The sequence below is a fragment of the Rana temporaria genome, chromosome 8, assembly GCF_905171775.1.
Source record: "Rana temporaria chromosome 8, aRanTem1.1, whole genome shotgun sequence".
NCBI classification, from domain to species: Eukaryota; Metazoa; Chordata; class Amphibia; order Anura; family Ranidae; genus Rana; species Rana temporaria.
The window spans coordinates 66259625-66276680 of NC_053496.1; the positions used below are offsets into that span (position 1 = coordinate 66259625).

General features: G+C 42.1%; 2 protein-coding genes across 6 annotated transcripts in view; both read right to left on the reverse strand.

Moving 5' to 3' along the window:
* Positions 1–1623: 1623 nt before the first annotated feature.
* Positions 1624–15440, reverse strand: LOC120947020 (CUB and zona pellucida-like domain-containing protein 1). The gene is made up of 7 exons (XM_040361935.1): positions 15140–15440; positions 10683–10700; positions 10438–10576; positions 9224–9438; positions 6839–7014; positions 4424–4813; positions 1624–2059 (listed from the first exon to the last, which is right to left on the reverse strand). Exons 1-6 carry the CDS (start codon positions 15165–15167, stop codon positions 4802–4804), a joined length of 588 nt encoding a protein of 195 aa, XP_040217869.1. The 5' UTR covers positions 15168–15440; the 3' UTR covers positions 1624–2059; positions 4424–4801.
* LOC120947021 (mucin-5B-like) overlaps positions 15360–17056 on the reverse strand; it is a 31880-nt gene continuing 30183 nt past the window's right edge. For all 5 annotated transcript variants that reach the window (XM_040361941.1, XM_040361939.1, XM_040361937.1 and 2 more), the window contains one exon: positions 15360–15451. In XM_040361941.1, coding sequence (XP_040217875.1) covers positions 15441–15451 — 11 coding nt within the window. In that variant the 3' untranslated portion in view covers positions 15360–15440. The remainder of the gene's footprint in view (positions 15452–17056) is intronic.

Below are 17056 nucleotides of genomic sequence, written 5' to 3' on the forward strand. Positions count from 1 at the left end.
GGATGTCCAACAAGCGAAGTCAGCAGAGGTCAGTTGTGTTGGAAAGGAACCTGTAATCCATACAACCGACTAACGAAGAGAGGTGTGACAATAACAATAAAACATTTTTGATATGTATTTATTCTACAAGTGTAGCACCATCTAGGCTGTTTAAATCCCGCCTGGCAGTGCTGAATATAGATAGCAGCAAGACTTTGTTTTTCTTTGGATGGCTGCAGGAGAGAGAGAAGGCTGGACTGTGCCCTGATTGGTTGCTTATGCAGCTAAAGAGGACTCATCCCCAGCAACAGTGGCAGAGGAGCCCTAAGATTGTCAGTCTGGACCAAGATGAATTCTGATTGGTCAGTGTGTTTTTAGTCCAGCCACCATCCAGGAGAAGTGAAGGAACCAAAATGGTGTACCAGGTAGAGTTACGGGGTTTGCAAGGAGAGTGGGCTACCCAGGAAAAGTGTAGGGAATTGTCACTTTGCATTGTCAGGGACCTGCAGGTAGAAAGAGAGAGCAAGAGCTACTTACAGCCCAGGCAGAGAGACTACAGTGAGCAGTGTTGTCCTAACACACTTCTAGGGTGAGAATGCTGCTTCTCCATAGATACCACACAGTGAATGAGCATTTTCACTCCAGGAAAGTAAAGTATGTAACTGGCAGGATCACCAGGTGATAAAGGGATACAAGAAGAATGCTAAGGCAGCTACCACATCTAAGCATAGGAAACTGCAGTATATTACATTTTATTTCTTGGGTTTAGATACACCTTATTTTGGAGGTTCCATGGGGTCCCAAGTATATGATAGATATCTCCAGGCCTAGCCCAACAAATGCAAATATCCAGAAGCTGTGATACAAAAACTTAGTGTTTGTAAAGGTTTTTTTTTATTTAAATAACAAACATGTTATACGTACCTGCTCTGTGCAAGGGGTTTTGCACAGAGCAGCCCAGATCCTCCTCTTCTGGGGTTCCCCCTCGGCACTCCTGGCTCCTCCTCTTCATCAGGCCCCCCCAAGGAGACCTGCATTCCCTGGGGGCACCCTGCGGGTTCGCTCACGAGTCCCGCTGCTGCGTCTATTTACACAGACAGCAGGACTCAACCCAGGGGTTCTGGGGGCTGCTGCAGCACAGAAAGTTTTTCACCTTAATGCATAAGGTGAAAAACTTAGAGACTTTACAACCCCTGTAAAGTGTATGTATAGCCTTTTTTTTTTTTGCTCTATTTACTCAGGACATTGAGAAATCTTCCAAAATTATGGGAATTTCCATTATTAGCCAGTTATCCCTTCAACAATTGCCCCCCTTGAAATATTTCCCCTCACCTCTTGTTCTGAGGAGGACTCTTTTGGATTTACCCTCACTTTCTTTCTCAATGACAATGGCCTCCAGTACAAATAGAGAGGGTAATCTCTTCAATGAAGAATCATACAGCAATAAAAACCTGGCAGAGGGTCTAACTTTTCCCACTCTATTCAAAAGTTAAAAAAAGGTTTTCATTATGGATGCACTTTACATCACATAATAATGTTATATTTATAGCTTACCAATTAACATTTAACAGAAGAAGAATCTTGTTCAAAGTTTATACACTTTAAAGTTGTATATTGTAATGTAAAACAAACAGTACACCATGATATAATGCAGTTGCTTTTGTTTTTATTATGCGTTTAATATTTGATTTATAATATAAGTGTTAAACCAGCAGCATTAACTACAACATTATTATTTCCAGCTCAAAGCAAGAATAGATCAATAAGACATGAACGTAAATTAGTAAAACTATAAATTGTGAAATCTGTTGAGTTAGCCATTTACTCATTCTTCCAGAGCTTCAACAGGTCCAACAACAACGTGTACCTCCTCGTAGTGGTGGGGTTCAGCCGCTCTCTTACGCCTTGGCACACAGTTCTGATTGCAGTGCGAGCTTTGGCTGCCCCTACGACACACACTCAATCTACACTGAATGTAGACACCGGAATGTTTCTTCAGAAAGCTAAAGCACCGAATCCAAACCGGACTGTGCTGTTTGTAGAGGAAGGATATATCCTATAACCAGGGAGGCTGCTGCAACTGAAATGTAAAAGAATACTGAATTATTGTTTTTTGTTGCCCATATGTTTTTTAGTGTTATTCATAATGGATATAGCACAATAGCCCAAACCGACAATACATGGGACTCTCTGTACATCTAAAAATACTGTATATTCAATACATATGTACATTAAAGAATATAATATAAAAAAAAAATTAAGAAAAAATCCTGAAAAAAAAAGACAAAAACTAACAGTTGCCACAGATAAGGACTTCTAGGATACAATATAGCATGTTTATTATTGGATTTGGATACATTTTAATAATATCCTTGTGTGCATGCCTACCGTGTTTCCCCTGAAATTAAGACATCCCCCGAAAATAAAACCTACTTAAAGTTTTGCCTCTCGCTGAAATATAAGGCATCCCCCCCGAAAATAAGACCTCCCCGATAATAGGGCCTCCCCCGAACATAAGGCATCACGATAATAAAGGCCCCCGAAGCTACCGTAACTCTGTACCCTGGACCGTAGCAGTAGGCGCCGCCGTGCAAGCTCACTATTGGCCACAGTGCAGATAGGAAGTGTGCGGTCTCTTTTCATCAGAGAGGCCGCACCACCGCCAGGACAAGCTGCCGCCTGCTGCTCGCTTTGCCCTGACGGAGTCTGGCCGACTCACAATTAAACAGTGAGTAGCGCGGAGCAGGAGTCTGGCACATTGTGTGGACACACAGGGGTGACTGGGGTAGGGGGGAAATGTCTGATAAAGGGGTGGGGAGGATGTCTGGTGAAGGTGTCCACTGGCACAGGGGTGGGGGTAGGGGGGTCATTAAAATGACATGTGTTCAACAATAAATGTGTACCATATTCTTCATGGAAAAATAAGACATCCCCTGAAAATAAGACCGGTTTTCCAGACGAGAAACCTGCAGCTTTTTAGATTGAAGGAAAATCACCGCTCAAGTGGGTCTGCTATAGGGTCATACACAGGTGTAGGATTCCAAGGGTGCTGGCAGTGCACTAGGCAAGCAATTGGCGTAAAATGAAGGATGGATGGCCGCACTCCAAACCAAACAGGTTGTCTTTATTTAAACGAACAGCAAAACATACCAGATCACAGCAACAGAAACAGGAGGATACCGACGTTTCGCTCTGACTTATGTGCTTATTCAGTGCGAAACGTCAGTGCGAAATGTCGGTTATCTCCTGTTTCTGTTGCTGTGATCTGGTAGTGTTTTTGCTGTTCGTTTAAATAAAGACAACCTGTTTGGTTGGAGTGCGGCCATCCATCCTTCATTTTACGCCAAAGCTTTTTAGATTGGTCGGGAAAACCGGTCGTGTGTATGCCCCTTAGCAGTTTTCCCGACGAGAAAACTTCCCTCAAAAATTAGAATCTGCTCTTTTTTTTCCTGTCGTGTTTCTTGTCAGTCTTTTTCTCGTCGCGAAAACCGCTCATGTGTATGCTTTTCGAGGGGGGAAAAAACATGCATGCTCAGAATCAAGTATGAGACGGAGCGTTCGTTCTGGTAAAACTAGCGTTTGTAATGGAGATAGCACATTTGTCACGCTGTAACAGACTGAAAAGCACGAAGACTGAAAAGCTTGAATCATCTCTCACCAAACTTTTACTAACCCAAAGGGTGGCGCCATTTGAATGGACGTCCCCTTATTAGTGCCGTTGTACGTGTTGGATGTCACCGCGCATTGCTCAAGCGTTTTTTTTTACTGGACGTGTATATGCAAGGCAGGCTTGAGAGGAATCACGTTGGGAAAAACGTCGGGTTTTGGCATGTCAGAAAAAACCGGTCGTGTGTACAGGGCATTAGGGAGACTGACCCTCACTTCCTGCCCCAAAGACACAACAGTACACGAGGAAATATTTCCAACAACAGCACAAATGTTAAATGGAGTGATTTATCTCTACCCCTTATTATGGTTAGACAGCAAAAAGCAAGGAAAGGTCTAACCAATGTGGACACATATAGTAACAAAAACCCAACAAGGGTTATGACTCTTCCCTACTATGTCAAAGGTTTCAGCCTAGAGCCCCACTATAAGATGGCAGGTATATTTAGTGCTTATTTTACCATGTCAACGTATAGGTGCAGATCTCACAAGATATTCCACAAGTGTTTTTACTCCAGACAATTGAACTAAAATCTTTGGTTCCCATAAAGCAAAATAAAAGGTGTTCCTTCTTGCGCAGCCATTTTAATAGTATTCCACTTCTACTGTAGTTGTAGAAACTTAAAAGACTAAATGTCTTTTCATAACAATAAACATAACTTCCTGTATTTTGTTACAAATGATAGATGGTTCATTTTCCAAACATCACTTCAGTCATTTAATACATAGAAAGGAAGCAAAAAAACAAAAAAAACATACTCAAAAGATGGTATCTTACCCTTTGTAAACAATATTGTAACTCTTCCAGTTAAAGTTAAACTCATGAGGAGATGCAATGCATGTATCTACAAAAGGTCAAGTCATGTCTCATTCGTGATTAAGGAGGCTTGCAGGAAACAAAGGCTGGTTGAGCCTTACAAAGTATGGGTGCGTGTTTACGGGTTGTATAAAAACTTGAGGTCGGGAAAGAATGTCAGATTGGCAGAATACAAGCCATATTGCAAAACTGAGTTCTTAATTGTTCATCAGGATAGTACACGCCCTTCACTATGTGTCTTGGTACAGCCGACATTTCACAGACAGATTTTATGTTTTTCTGTATGTCACTATGAGGTTTTCTGTGTCGGTATTCAGGGTATTGGAGTAATTGATAGTGTCAGTTTTCAACCTAAAAAGGGATAGGCAGTAGGTATATTAAAATGTTTAAAGCTCAACTCTCTGAGTACACTATCACCATGTCCCATCATTTACCCTTTAACCCTTTCTAATTTTTGCACTATATTAAATATACCAATCTTCAAGCCCAAAATGCTTACCTAATCTGTGGTCACTTGACACACTGGGGTTTAATTTACTAAAACGGGAGAGTGCAAAATCTGGTGCAGCTCTGCATAGAAACCAATCAGCTTCCAGGTTTCTTTGTCAAGCTTAATTTGACAAGTTGAAGTTAGAAGCTGATTGGCTACCACGCACAGCTGCACCAGATTTTTGCACTCTCCAATTTTGGTAAATCAAGCTCACTGGGTCCAAAGTATTCCTAGCTGCAGAGAGGGAGTTTTTTGTTCAGGTATCCTTGTGCTGCCGGGGTGACATTGACATCCTTTGCATTGGCTGTCCAGCCAGTGGTGTCTTTAGGTTTGGTGCTGCCTAGCACTGACTAAACTCATGCATTTAAAAATGACCCACCCCTTCCTGTCAAGGCCACACCCCTTGCTGTTAAGACCCACCCTGAAATTTTTGAGTGGGGCATCTCGAGTAAGTTCTGAGGGGGCCTGGGGGGCGGCAATGCTTTCCTTAAGTTTGTCAATAGATTTCCTCCACTTCCTGTTTGGCTATTGGACGGCAGGAAGTGAGGGGAAGTCTCTGCAATGGGACAGGGATGGTAAGAAATAAACTTGACATGGGCTATAACCCTCCCTAACTCTCCAAAATGAAAAAAAATAAAGTGTTGCCTATAGTCTACTTTAAGCACAAATTTCTGATAATTTTATGGACAGGGAATAAGAAGTATATAACCATGCCAATGGTGCAGCAGAAAACATATAGCACAGTGAGGAAGGTTTGCGGTCAGGATGATAGGACAGTCAAAATTATAAGCGGCGCCCCCCCACCGCCCCCAAACAGTTGCGGAATGCCGGCCGCCGCCCGCTACCAGAAGCCAGTGTGGCCGCTTTATGGGGGCGTTAGACCTAATTTGTCTCTCAGCCCCAGTCCGCCCCATAAGAGACAGTGGGTCAGTGTAGCGCAAGCCGGCGGGGACTCTTTCCATGCTGCCCCCCTGCAAAAGTGCTGCCCCTAGGCCTGGGCCTTGTTGGCCTAGGCCAGGATACAGCGCTGGTGCCCAGCAGCAACTGGTTCTGCCTAGGTTCCAGAACTGCAGTATGTGATAATATCACAACAAGGGGACGAGGAAGAAGGTAAAGGGCCAAGACATGGGTCATTTAAACCTCTTGTTTGTATCACACAGCTCCTTTCTCTATCTGCAACGTAGAGAGCTTCCTGACTCTCCTGTAGTCCAAGGGAGGGGGTAGCATGACACTCCACACCAGGGAGAAAGCCTCGCATTACTGTGTGGAGTTACAGACAGAAGAACAAGAAGTGAGAGGATTTCTCAGAAAGAAATGAGGACATTTAAAAGCATAATCGAAGGATGAGGTAAGTGAAGGAGGACTGCACTAAGGTAAAGGAAGATATTTAGGAAAACAAATTGTACCTTTACAACCCCTTTACTGTTAAACTCCCATTTACCAGGGGCTAGGGATCCCATGTTTGCCCAGGTACTGCTATAGCATTAGCTGTAATTGATGCGTCATCTCACATGACACCCACCGTCGACACACACACAAAAAACAGTGCTACATGTAATTGATTTTATTGATCAGTTGCCCACAATTTATCAAACTATTTCCTAATATAGGGTTACCACAGAATCTACAATAAGATATGAGAAATGTAATTATTAAAATACAGCTCAGTAAGCACCTAAAAATATTACTTTCAGAAAGGATTTTGGATATAATTGAAAATCAGTAATGCCTAAAATACAGTAAAGTTTCCTTTAAACAGCAAAGTAGAAAATAAAGTTATGAGAGTCCTAGCCAAAAAGAAGCAGAAATACGCAAGAGTCACTAAATTAGAGTACATTTTAAATAAATACAGGCATAAAAATAAAAGCAGATTTGCCATATGTTACCTGCTTGACTGTTAAACATTGCTGATAAGGGATGTGAAATTTCAGCCAGCCTGATACAGTGGTAGGACGACATTGTGGATCATTGAGAAAAATCTCACTTTCAGAATATCCCAGAGAATTAAGATAGCCAAGAGCTACCCTAACATCCATGTAATTTGAATGGCATGAGACAGTTACTGTAAAAAGGAAAAAAAAAAGAATAGGAAAAATGATTTGCCACAATAGCCAGCAAATAAATTAACTATAAAGGTGAGCCTGACCTGAGCAAAGAAGTGCCTAGTGTTCCATCTGTGCTATAGGAGGCTTATGGCCCAGGACCACCAGGAATGGCCACCCACACTGGACCACCAGTTGACCGATAGACGCCTGGGGATCAGAACTATCTAGCTGACACTCTGAGGGGGATCGAGTTTGGGGCACTCGTGGATTGACATCCGCTGTGTTTTTTGTTACATGTGAGTGCATCATCCGAGACCTACTCTTACCCTTTTTTCACAAGGTCCCCTTACAGTGTTTTCGCTACATGCACTTTGTTTTATCTTCTCTCTTCATGCTATACATTGGCTACTGGAGATCTGCCCTGGGAATTAAGGAGAAGGTGGTTTGCAGTGTTCTACATCAGTTTGACCTGTGACATTTCTAGCTGTTTTGGACAAACAGCAGTGAGGTGAGCTGCTGTGCACTCAGAGGTGATTTCACTGAAGATCCCATTTAAGCACGCTTGCATTGGTGTTTCATCGTGACACTGTTCTGTGGACTATTTATTGGACTTAGATATTTTCACTCTTATGGATGGTATTTTATCACATGTGTGATTACATTTCCTATGTCATTTATATCATAGATGCACTTTATTCCATGCATTGTGTTGTTTTGTATGCTCAGTATATGCACTGTGGTTTTCACTGTTATCCGTTTGTAGCACTATAGGTGTTCATTCACTGTACTATTTATATGCACTCAGTTTTTACTGTACATTCCAGTATCATAGTAATTTTCTTTTCATTGTCTATTTCACCCACGGCCTCCCCCCCACCCCCCCTCTTTCCCACAGCGCAGTCACCATTTCTATTTATTATTGCTGATAAGGGATGTGAAATTTCAGTCATCTGATACAGTGGTAGGACGACATTGTAGATCATTGAGAAAAATGTCATTTTCAGAATATCCCAGAGAATTAAGATAGCCAAGAGCTATGAATGGCATGATACAGTTACTGTAAAAAAAAATAAATAAAAAAAAAAAAGAATAGGAAAAATGATTTGCCACAATAGCAAATACATTAACTATAAAGGCGAGCCTGACCTGATGCAAAGAAGTGCCTAGTGTTCCATTTCTGCTATAGGAGGCTTATGGTACTTTTAAGTGCCAGTGTTAGTCTTCAAATAACCCTGTGTTCCTTATAGAGTCCTTTGGATCCTAGATCCAGGCTATCGTTTGCTTTCACAAAGTGTATAGAGTTTGGGGATCTAAGTAATTCTCTTGTAAAGAAATGTAGATTTTAAAATGCATGTGTAAATTTAAAAAATTGTCTCTGTAGGCAAGCAATTAAATATACTGAGGGTTTAATATCACGCTAAAGAAATAGACCGACCCTTCACACTCTGATAGTAATTTCTTTTGCACTCCCCTACTCCTTTGTATAGGGGAGCTCTTGGAAGTACCCAGTCTAGGGGTGCAACTTACCTCCAGGATGCAGAAGTCAGACCAGAGTAGCCAATCACAATGCCCAAACACAGCGAAAATGGCCACAAGGACAAATAGACAGGGGTGAGTCTAACTAGTGAGGACACAGACAAGAATACAAATTGACAGGGGTTTTAATCATTCCCTACTCTATCCAAAACTAAAATGTTTTGTATATAAATACTTAATTTCCAAGGTGTGTGCATATTGAAAGAAAACCAATACTGATAAAAAGTAGCAGGTACTGAGAAAATACAGCAATTCCTGATTTGGAACATCCCCTGACACTTTCCCAGGCTTTCACAATTCTGCATTTGTTGCTGGTAAACTGGCATGAGAATTGTTGCATATGGTTAAGGGGCTTTCTTTGCCTTAGGAATATTTGGGGGCTTTGGTGGAGGATAAGAATACACAAGTTACAAGACGAATATTGACTTCCATACAGTATATACACCAAAAATAAATTCATAATTGAAGTTATAGTACAATATTTAAACATGCTTGTAAATGGACTATATACCATATCTCTGTTACTGTCGTCTATAGTTTGGATTATGAATTTCGTTTTTTGGATTTTTTCATTTTGTATACATCTAAATTGAAGCATTTGTTAATTTTAGAGGGTGTTTTTTCATTTGTAGAAATGATTCCCAATTTTAGATATAGGTGATTTAGATTTACTGTACATATAAAAAGTACCATTATTGTTGTTGGAGAAGACTGAGTCATATGAAGCAGAGAATTCCAAGTCTTGACCGCCGTTATAACTGGAGTACACTATACTTATGCTGTTGGATGAGGAAATAAAACTTCGGGTTTCTGTTTCGCATAGGCTCCCAAGTAAGACTGATCCACGTGGGGTGCCATCATAAACCAACACAGAAGGACACCTGACATGCTGTGAATTCCTTTTTCTGTTCCAAAAAAGAAGAAAATAAACAACAAAGAAAGATAATTAGTGAACTTTAGAAACTTTACATGTCGATTCAGTGAATGGCAGCTGGATTTCAAAAAAAATTCTGGGCACATTCTAGGCCTCGTTCACATGGGCACTGAGGCCTCTATACCATGGATGGCCTTTTTTTTCAGGATCTCCTAGCCTCCAGGTGCAGACAGGCATGTAGGTGTGGGTAAGTTCAGCATTTGAGGCAGCTCACTTGCACCCTGTTTGATCAAGGCCTAAATAATCACTGAAGCAAGTTAAAAAATGTATCTAAAAGCCCAAAATACATACCTACATCTATGGTCAAGTAAGCGAGGAAGCTATCTTGATGAAGGAAACCGGGGGAGTACCTGCCCTGGAGGAGACCGGCAAAGTGCTAATGTCTCGGGTGAGGCCTGGTGACCCAATCAAGGGAGGGATCCACTACATTAAAAACACCCTGCAGTCTGCCGGTTCCGGCTTGAAGGCTCTCTTACTGCTTGGCTGGAGGTTCGGGACTTTGAAATCCTGTGGCAGAGGATTCCTGGACGCATCCACATACATTCAAAGGTCTGTGGCAGGGACCAAATTCATTCAAAGGTCTGTGGCAGAGACCAAGTTCATTTCAGGAGGTCTGTGGCAGAGACTGTCTGGACATTAGTTGTGCATCATCCCGCCTGCTAGGCCAAGTAAGAGTGGACTATCCGGGTGAGCAATACCCACTCAATAGCTGAGAGTGGAGACTGATTTATTCTGTACTGTGTGCCTGAACCTTCCCCTGCTTTCTCTATTTCAAGTTACCCTGCAGTAAAAAGAAATAAAACCTAACTGTTGGAGGTTTTACATCTGCCTGGACATTGCATTTCTTATGGACTTTCCCACCCTGACAACGAAGCTACAAAGGTAACGTGCAAACCCAAAATGTAACCAGCAGCTCCTGTGGGGGTAGTGCTACATACATATATACGAAAAAAATCTGTTTAACACTCACAAGAATTGGTTGAAAGACAGATGAATTCTGTTATTGTTGGCAACACTAATGTACCATACACAGGAATCCGATGAATAAGAATCACCAAACTTCTTATAGATGTCTCCTCGAGGATTGGTCAAAATGCCCCCACAGTTCGCTGTAATCATAAGAATAAATAGTGTTTATATCCATCAGACCGTTTTCATCAGACGAACCGATCGTGTGTACATTAGTGTTTTAAGCTAGGCTGTATATAAACTTACCTGTAGGATATTCTGAACCTGTCAAATTTAAATGGGAAAAATAATATTAATCGAGATAAAATATATATATATCTTTAGCTATAGACTTTCCAAAAGATGATTTACAAAAGAACAGAAACTTTTTATTATTGCTGCTCATGTTCATTATATTTTCATTATCAAGGTATCTTGATTTGCCTGTCCAGGGACCCCGTAATGTCAGCACCATCCATCAACTATGGGTGCAGACGCCTACTGCCATTGCGCAAGTCGCACTGTGCTTTCTGAATGTTCGCTGTCTTCTGGGACCTATGTCCCAGGGGGACAGAAATTGCGTAGATCGCCATACAACGATGGCGCCAGTTTTACCTGGAAGTGGGAGGGGGTACCTGGTTTTGAGAAGCATCCACTGCCCTTATAAAGGTGCCAAATGTGGCAGCAGAGGAGGGAGGAAGCAAACAATCAGGGCTTCCTCTTTTTGGTGAAACTCACTTTAATCTACTCTACTTTGCCTACCTTTTCTCTCATCAACATGCTAATAATTTTTTTTTAATAACATGTTTCTTTTTTAATTACTTACCTAATTTTAGTCATTGTGCTTCTCAGAGCAATGCAGGCATATCCTGCCTGGATGAACATAACAGCAGGGTGCTGTACAGAGCATTCTATAAACATCACAGCACCCTTCCTCAGTACTCTTCTCAAGAGCTCTCAGCCTCGATGCAAACAGAGACCTGGCTCTCTGGGGAGTGATGCAAAAAACAAAATGGCCTAATGTGTAGATGTCAGTCTGGAGGAGCAGGTATTGCTAGACAGGCTTTATTTGCATATAGACTCCCCTTGGCAATGCCCACATGTGATTCTCAGCCTCTGTGATTGAAAGAACTGAAATCCAATTAATCAAAATCTATAAACCAGAGACAATAAGGCTGGGGAGTAAAACGCTACTGTAGGTGATGCTAGATGACCTCAAGTCAGGAAAGGAGATGGGCTCTGAGTTGCTGCAGCTTCTAAGGTCTCATGCACACTGCAGCTCAGAGAAGCTGCTCCTATGTGCGTTTGAATTGTTTTAAGCTTTTACTTTTCTCTGCCTGATAACGGCCCTCTATATTGGCCTATTGGTCCATGCAAACTATATACAGTTTTAGGAGTTTAGTGGCAGAGAAGTTTACAGGCAGAAAAAACCCAAACCCTTTGCTGACCCGCCATTCCAGAGCCTCAGAGAGCAGTGAGCCGGCACCAACAGCGGAGAGAGCAGACAGCCACAGAGGGAGCAGGAGCTTCATAAGCCGATACTTCCTCTGTAGTGCTGGCTTGTGTCCCAGGCGGAATAAAAAGAAGTGCACTCCACCTCTAATCCTTTCTAGCAGCCTGGAGAGAGATGCCAGCAGCAGCTGCAAGAGGAAAAGGAGATCAGTGTATTAAACAACACATACACTGGGCCATAGTAGCTTTTGCAATGGGCATATTAGCGCATTGGACTAACAACTATTAGGCTGCTTTCACACAGATCTGCGGGTACAGTGCAGTGCACCTGCAGCTTTCCTGTGGGTTAGCTGTACTGAGCCATAGACTTCTATTATGTCCTGTGGGTTTAATAAGTTTCCTGAAAGTGCACCAAAAATTCTGAATTCAGTAGTGCACCATACCCACAAGATGTAATAGAAGTCTATGGTAATGCGCAGTTAATCCATAAACACTGAACTCTACCCACAGTGCGAGTAAACCGCAGCACATCAATATGAAAGCAGCCTTATATGGTGCTTAGGACAATAAGGGAACATTTACATTTGCAGTTTGGGGGGGGGGGCGGTAAAACCCTATATTTCATTGTAGCCCATGTTCAGCACTCCTGATTTAGAGGGGAAAAAAATTAAAATGGGGGGGGGGGGGGGAGAAAAGAGATGGGAAGGAAGAGAAGAGTTCATTGTGGCCTGTGCCCTTTTACCAAATCACTTAAGTGGCCCTCACACTTCAAAAGGTTGAGCACCCCTGATTTAGAGAAAATAGAAAAGGAAAAAAATGGTGGGGATGGACAGGAAAAGAAAAGTGAAGAGGAAGGAGAAGGAAAAAAGAGGGGGGACTATCTATCAATGGAATATATTATTTTGTACTATTTTAAAATTGAGACACAACCTATTGATTATTGAAACCCAGCACTATACTTAGATTACGATTAAATATCCTATGGTCCTGTGCTCCGTGACCACGCCCATGGGATCCGCGGACCCGATCGACGTCGGTGTCCCGCGATCGGGTCACAGAACTGAAGAACGGGGAGAGGTAAGTGTAAACAAACCTCTCCCCGTGCTTCCTAGTGAGCCTGTCACTGATCATAGGGAACGACAATCAGTGACGTCACACGCCCAGCCACGCCCCCTACAGTAAGAAACACACATTAGGGAACACTTAACCCCTTTAGCTCCCCCTACATGTTAACCCCTTCACTGCCAGTGTCATTTTCACAGTAATCAGTGCATTTTTATAGCACTGTTTCCTGTAAAAATTACAATGGTCCCAAAATAGTGTCAAAAGTGTCTGATGTGTCCACCATAATGTCGCAGTCACGATAATAATCGCTGATCACTGCCATTACTAGTAAAAAATAAATTATTATTAATAAAAATGCCATAAAACTATCCCCTATTTTGTAGACGCTATAACTTTTGCGCAAACCAATCAATAAACGCTTATTGCAATTTTTTTTACCAAAAATATGTAGAAGAATGCGTATCGGCCTAAACTGAGGGAAAAAAAAGTTTTTATATACAGTACAGACCAAAAGTTTGGACACACCTTCTCATTCAAAGAGTTTTCTTTATTTTCATGACTATGAAAATTATAGATTCACACTGAAGGCATCAAAACTATGAATTAACACATGTGGAATTATACATAACAAAAAAAGTGTGAAACAACTGAAAAATATATTTCATATTCTAGGTTCTTCAAAGTAGCCACCTATTGCTTTGATTACTGCTTTGCACACTCTTGGCATTCTCTTGATGAGGTTCTAGAGGTAGTCACCTGGCGCAGGACACCCCATCACTCTCCTTCTTGGTCAAATAGCCCTTACAACAGCCTGGAGGTGTGTTTGGGGTCATTGTCCTGTTGAAAATAAATGATGGTCCAACTAAACGCAAACCGGATGGAATAGCATGCCACTGCAAGATGCTGTGGTAGCCATGCTGGTTCAGTATGCCTTCAATTTTGAATAAATCCCCAACAGTGTCACCAGCAAAGCACCCCCAACACCATCACACCTCCTCCTCCATGCTTCACGGTGGAACCAGGCATGTAGAGTCCATCCGTTCACCTTTTCTGCATCGCACAAAGACACAGGGGTTGGAAACCAAAGATCACAAGTTTGGACTCATCAGACCAATGCACAGATTTCCACGGTCTAATGTCCATTCCTTGCGTTCTTTAGCCCAAACAAGTCCCTTCTGCTTGTTGCCTTTCTTTAGCAGAGGTTTCCTAGCAGATATTCTACCATGAAGGCCTGATTCACACAGTCTCCTCTTAACAGTTCTAGAGATGTGTCTGCTGAAAAAGGTGGCTACTTTGAAGAACCTAGAATATTAAATATATTTTCAGTTGTTTCACACTTTTTTGTTATGTATAATTTCCACATGTGTTAATTCATAGTTTTGATCCCTTCAGTGTGAATCTACAATTTTCATAGCCATGAAAATAAAGAAAACTCTTTGAATGAGAAGGTGTGTCCAAACTTTTGGTCTGTACTGTATATTTTTGGGGGATATTTATTATAGCAAAAAGTAAAAAATATTGTTTTTTTTTTTTTTTAAATTGTCGCTCTATTTTTGTTTATAGCGCAAAAAATAAAAACCGCAGAGGTGATTAAATACCACCAAAAAAAAGGTCTATGGTGGTAAAAAAAGGACGCCAATTTTGTTTGGGAGCCACGTTGCACGACCGCGCAATTGTCAGTTAAAGCGACGCAAGTGCCGAATCGCAAAAAGGGGCCTGGTCCTTTAGCTGCATAATCGTCCGGGGCTTAAGTGGTTAAAAGCAACAGATCACAAGAAGATTATTTTGAACATGTCACCAGATGACAATGTAGAAGGCCAACATGTAGGACCATCAGCGTCACTGTGTGAGGCGTCAATGTCTATGCAGGCTAAACATAGGCGCTGCTTCCCTGTGTAGCAGGTACCCTGGCAATTGCTGATATTAAGGCATCACATTAACAGAGTTTCCATTTGATAGGTCATCATTAGATTAGTCTGAGCCAGCTAGACTCACAGGCACAGAGAGGCCTCCCAAACAGTTTCAGAATCACGCAATAAGAGCTTGATCAGTACTTTAATAAAACTATTTCTATTAGTTTTAATAATGGTTGATACAGTATATGCATTTAACTTTACCAGTAACTAAAATTGTCTTTTATTTAATACATATACTGAATAAATACCTTAACTTTGCCATGTTGGCTGTACAAAAGCCAGTAGAATTACCTGAACAGTTTGACTCCAGCGTCTTCATGATGGACACAGTTGTGCTGTTTCAGCCCTCGGTGTGGGCAGTACCACAAAATATTTCATCACCTCTGCAATTCACATCATCCAGAATAATAGGTCCTGTACCTTGACCAAAATAGGCACTGCCAGGTGATGAAATTGCTCTGCCACAGCCTAGTTGCCGGCATACAACCTGAGCATCTGTCAGATCCCAAGAATCATCACACCACCGTTCCCCATTCTCCTTCATAGAAGATTTCCACACGACCAACGCAATGGTTTCTGCCATTTACCAACCTCAGACCATATCTGGTACAATAAGAAAGGGGAAGTGTGTTTAAAACTAAGTGTGGTTATTGTAAGATAGAAAACAGAAAAGTGGCTGCAGTGTTTTTGGGGGGGGGGGGGGTGTTGATTTGTTTTGTTTTTTTCCTTAACTTTTAGTCGTACACACGACCGTTTTCCTCAACAAAATCCATCAAGACAAATTGGTGGCAGAGCTTTTTTGCCGAGGAAAACGGTCGTGTGTAAGTTTTTCATTGAGAAAATTGTCATGGATCTCGACGAGAAAAAAAGAGATATGTTCTCTATTTTCTCGTCGGGAGTCTCAATTTCCTCGTCGTATTCCTCGTCGGGCTGGTTTACGTTGAGAAACACATTCGTGTGTATGCTTAGAAACCCGCGCATACTCAGAATAAAGTATGAGACGGGAGCGCACCCTTCGGTAAAAGTAGCGTTTGTAATGGAGATAGCACATTTGTCACGCTGTAACAGACTGAAAAGCGCAAATTGTCTCTTAGCAAACTTTACTTAAAGCGGTAGTTCACCCCCCGACACATTTTACCATCGATACAGGCATTGTAGCGCGAGCTACAGTATGCCTGTCCCGATTTTTTTAACCCCGTACTCACCTTGTAGTCGTCCATCGTAGATTTCGGCTCCCGCGGGGAATGGGCGTGCCTATGGAGAGGAGGATGATTGACGGCCGGCCCTGGCACGTCACTCTCCCCGAAGACAGCCGGAGTAGGTCTCGGCTCTTCACGGCGCCTGCGCACAGGCTATGCGCACGCGTCGTGAAGACCAAGCCTATTTCGGCTATTTCCGGAGAAAGCGTGACGCGCCAGAGCCGGCCGTCAATCATCCTCCGTCTCCATAGGCACGCCCATTCCCCGGTATCTTCGATGGACGACTACAAGGTGAGTACGGGGGTAAAAAATTCGGGACAGGCATACTGTAGCTCGCGCTACAATGCCTGATTTTAGGGTAAAAGAAAAAAAAAATTTTCCCGTCGATAGGGTGAACCCCCGCTTTAACACGCAGTAACATGAGATTAGCAAAAGCAGCCCCAAGGGTTGTGCCAGTGGAATCGAACTTCCCCTTTATAGTGCCGTCGTACGTGTTGTACGTCACCACGTTTGAGAACGACAAGATTTTGTCTTGACAGTGTGTACGCAAAGAATGCTTGACAAGATTCTCGTCAAGCTGACAAGAAACTCATAGAGGAAACAATGTTTCTTTTACGACGAGATTCTTGGTCGTGTGTACGGTATAGATCTATGTTTGTCCCAAGCATGTTTGAAACTATTTACTGTTGACTGTCTCACTAACTGTTTAATAAAATAAATGAAAAAAAATTCTGTGACCGCGCGCAGAACAGAAATGCATACTTAAGTCGTGACCGCAAATGTAAACAGTGTTCAAACCACACATGTCAGGTATTACAGCGATTATTAGTGCAAGAGCAATAATTCTAATACAAGACCACCTCTGTAACTCTAAACTGATACCCTGTAGAAATTTTTAAAGCATAGCCTATGGAGATTTTTAGATACTGTAGTTTGTCGCTATTCCATGAATGTGCAATTTTAAAGCATAATATGGGTGGGGCTGTGTAATATGCAGGGGAAAGGCTGT

What these genes read in the sequence shown, in the direction of transcription:
- LOC120947020 (XM_040361935.1), bottom strand. Translation starts at nt 15,167, where the DNA reads ATGAAGACGCTGGAGTCAAACTGTTCAG. An exon ending in CTGTCTTTCAACCAATTCTT is followed by an intron (nt 9,439 to 10,437) that starts GTGAGTGTTAAA and finishes TTTTTGGAACAG; the next exon opens with AAAAAGGAATTCACAGCATG. An exon ending in CTTCTCCAACAACAATAATG is followed by an intron (nt 7,015 to 9,223) that starts GTACTTTTTATA and finishes TCCTTTTTACAG; the next exon opens with TAACTGTCTCATGCCATTCA.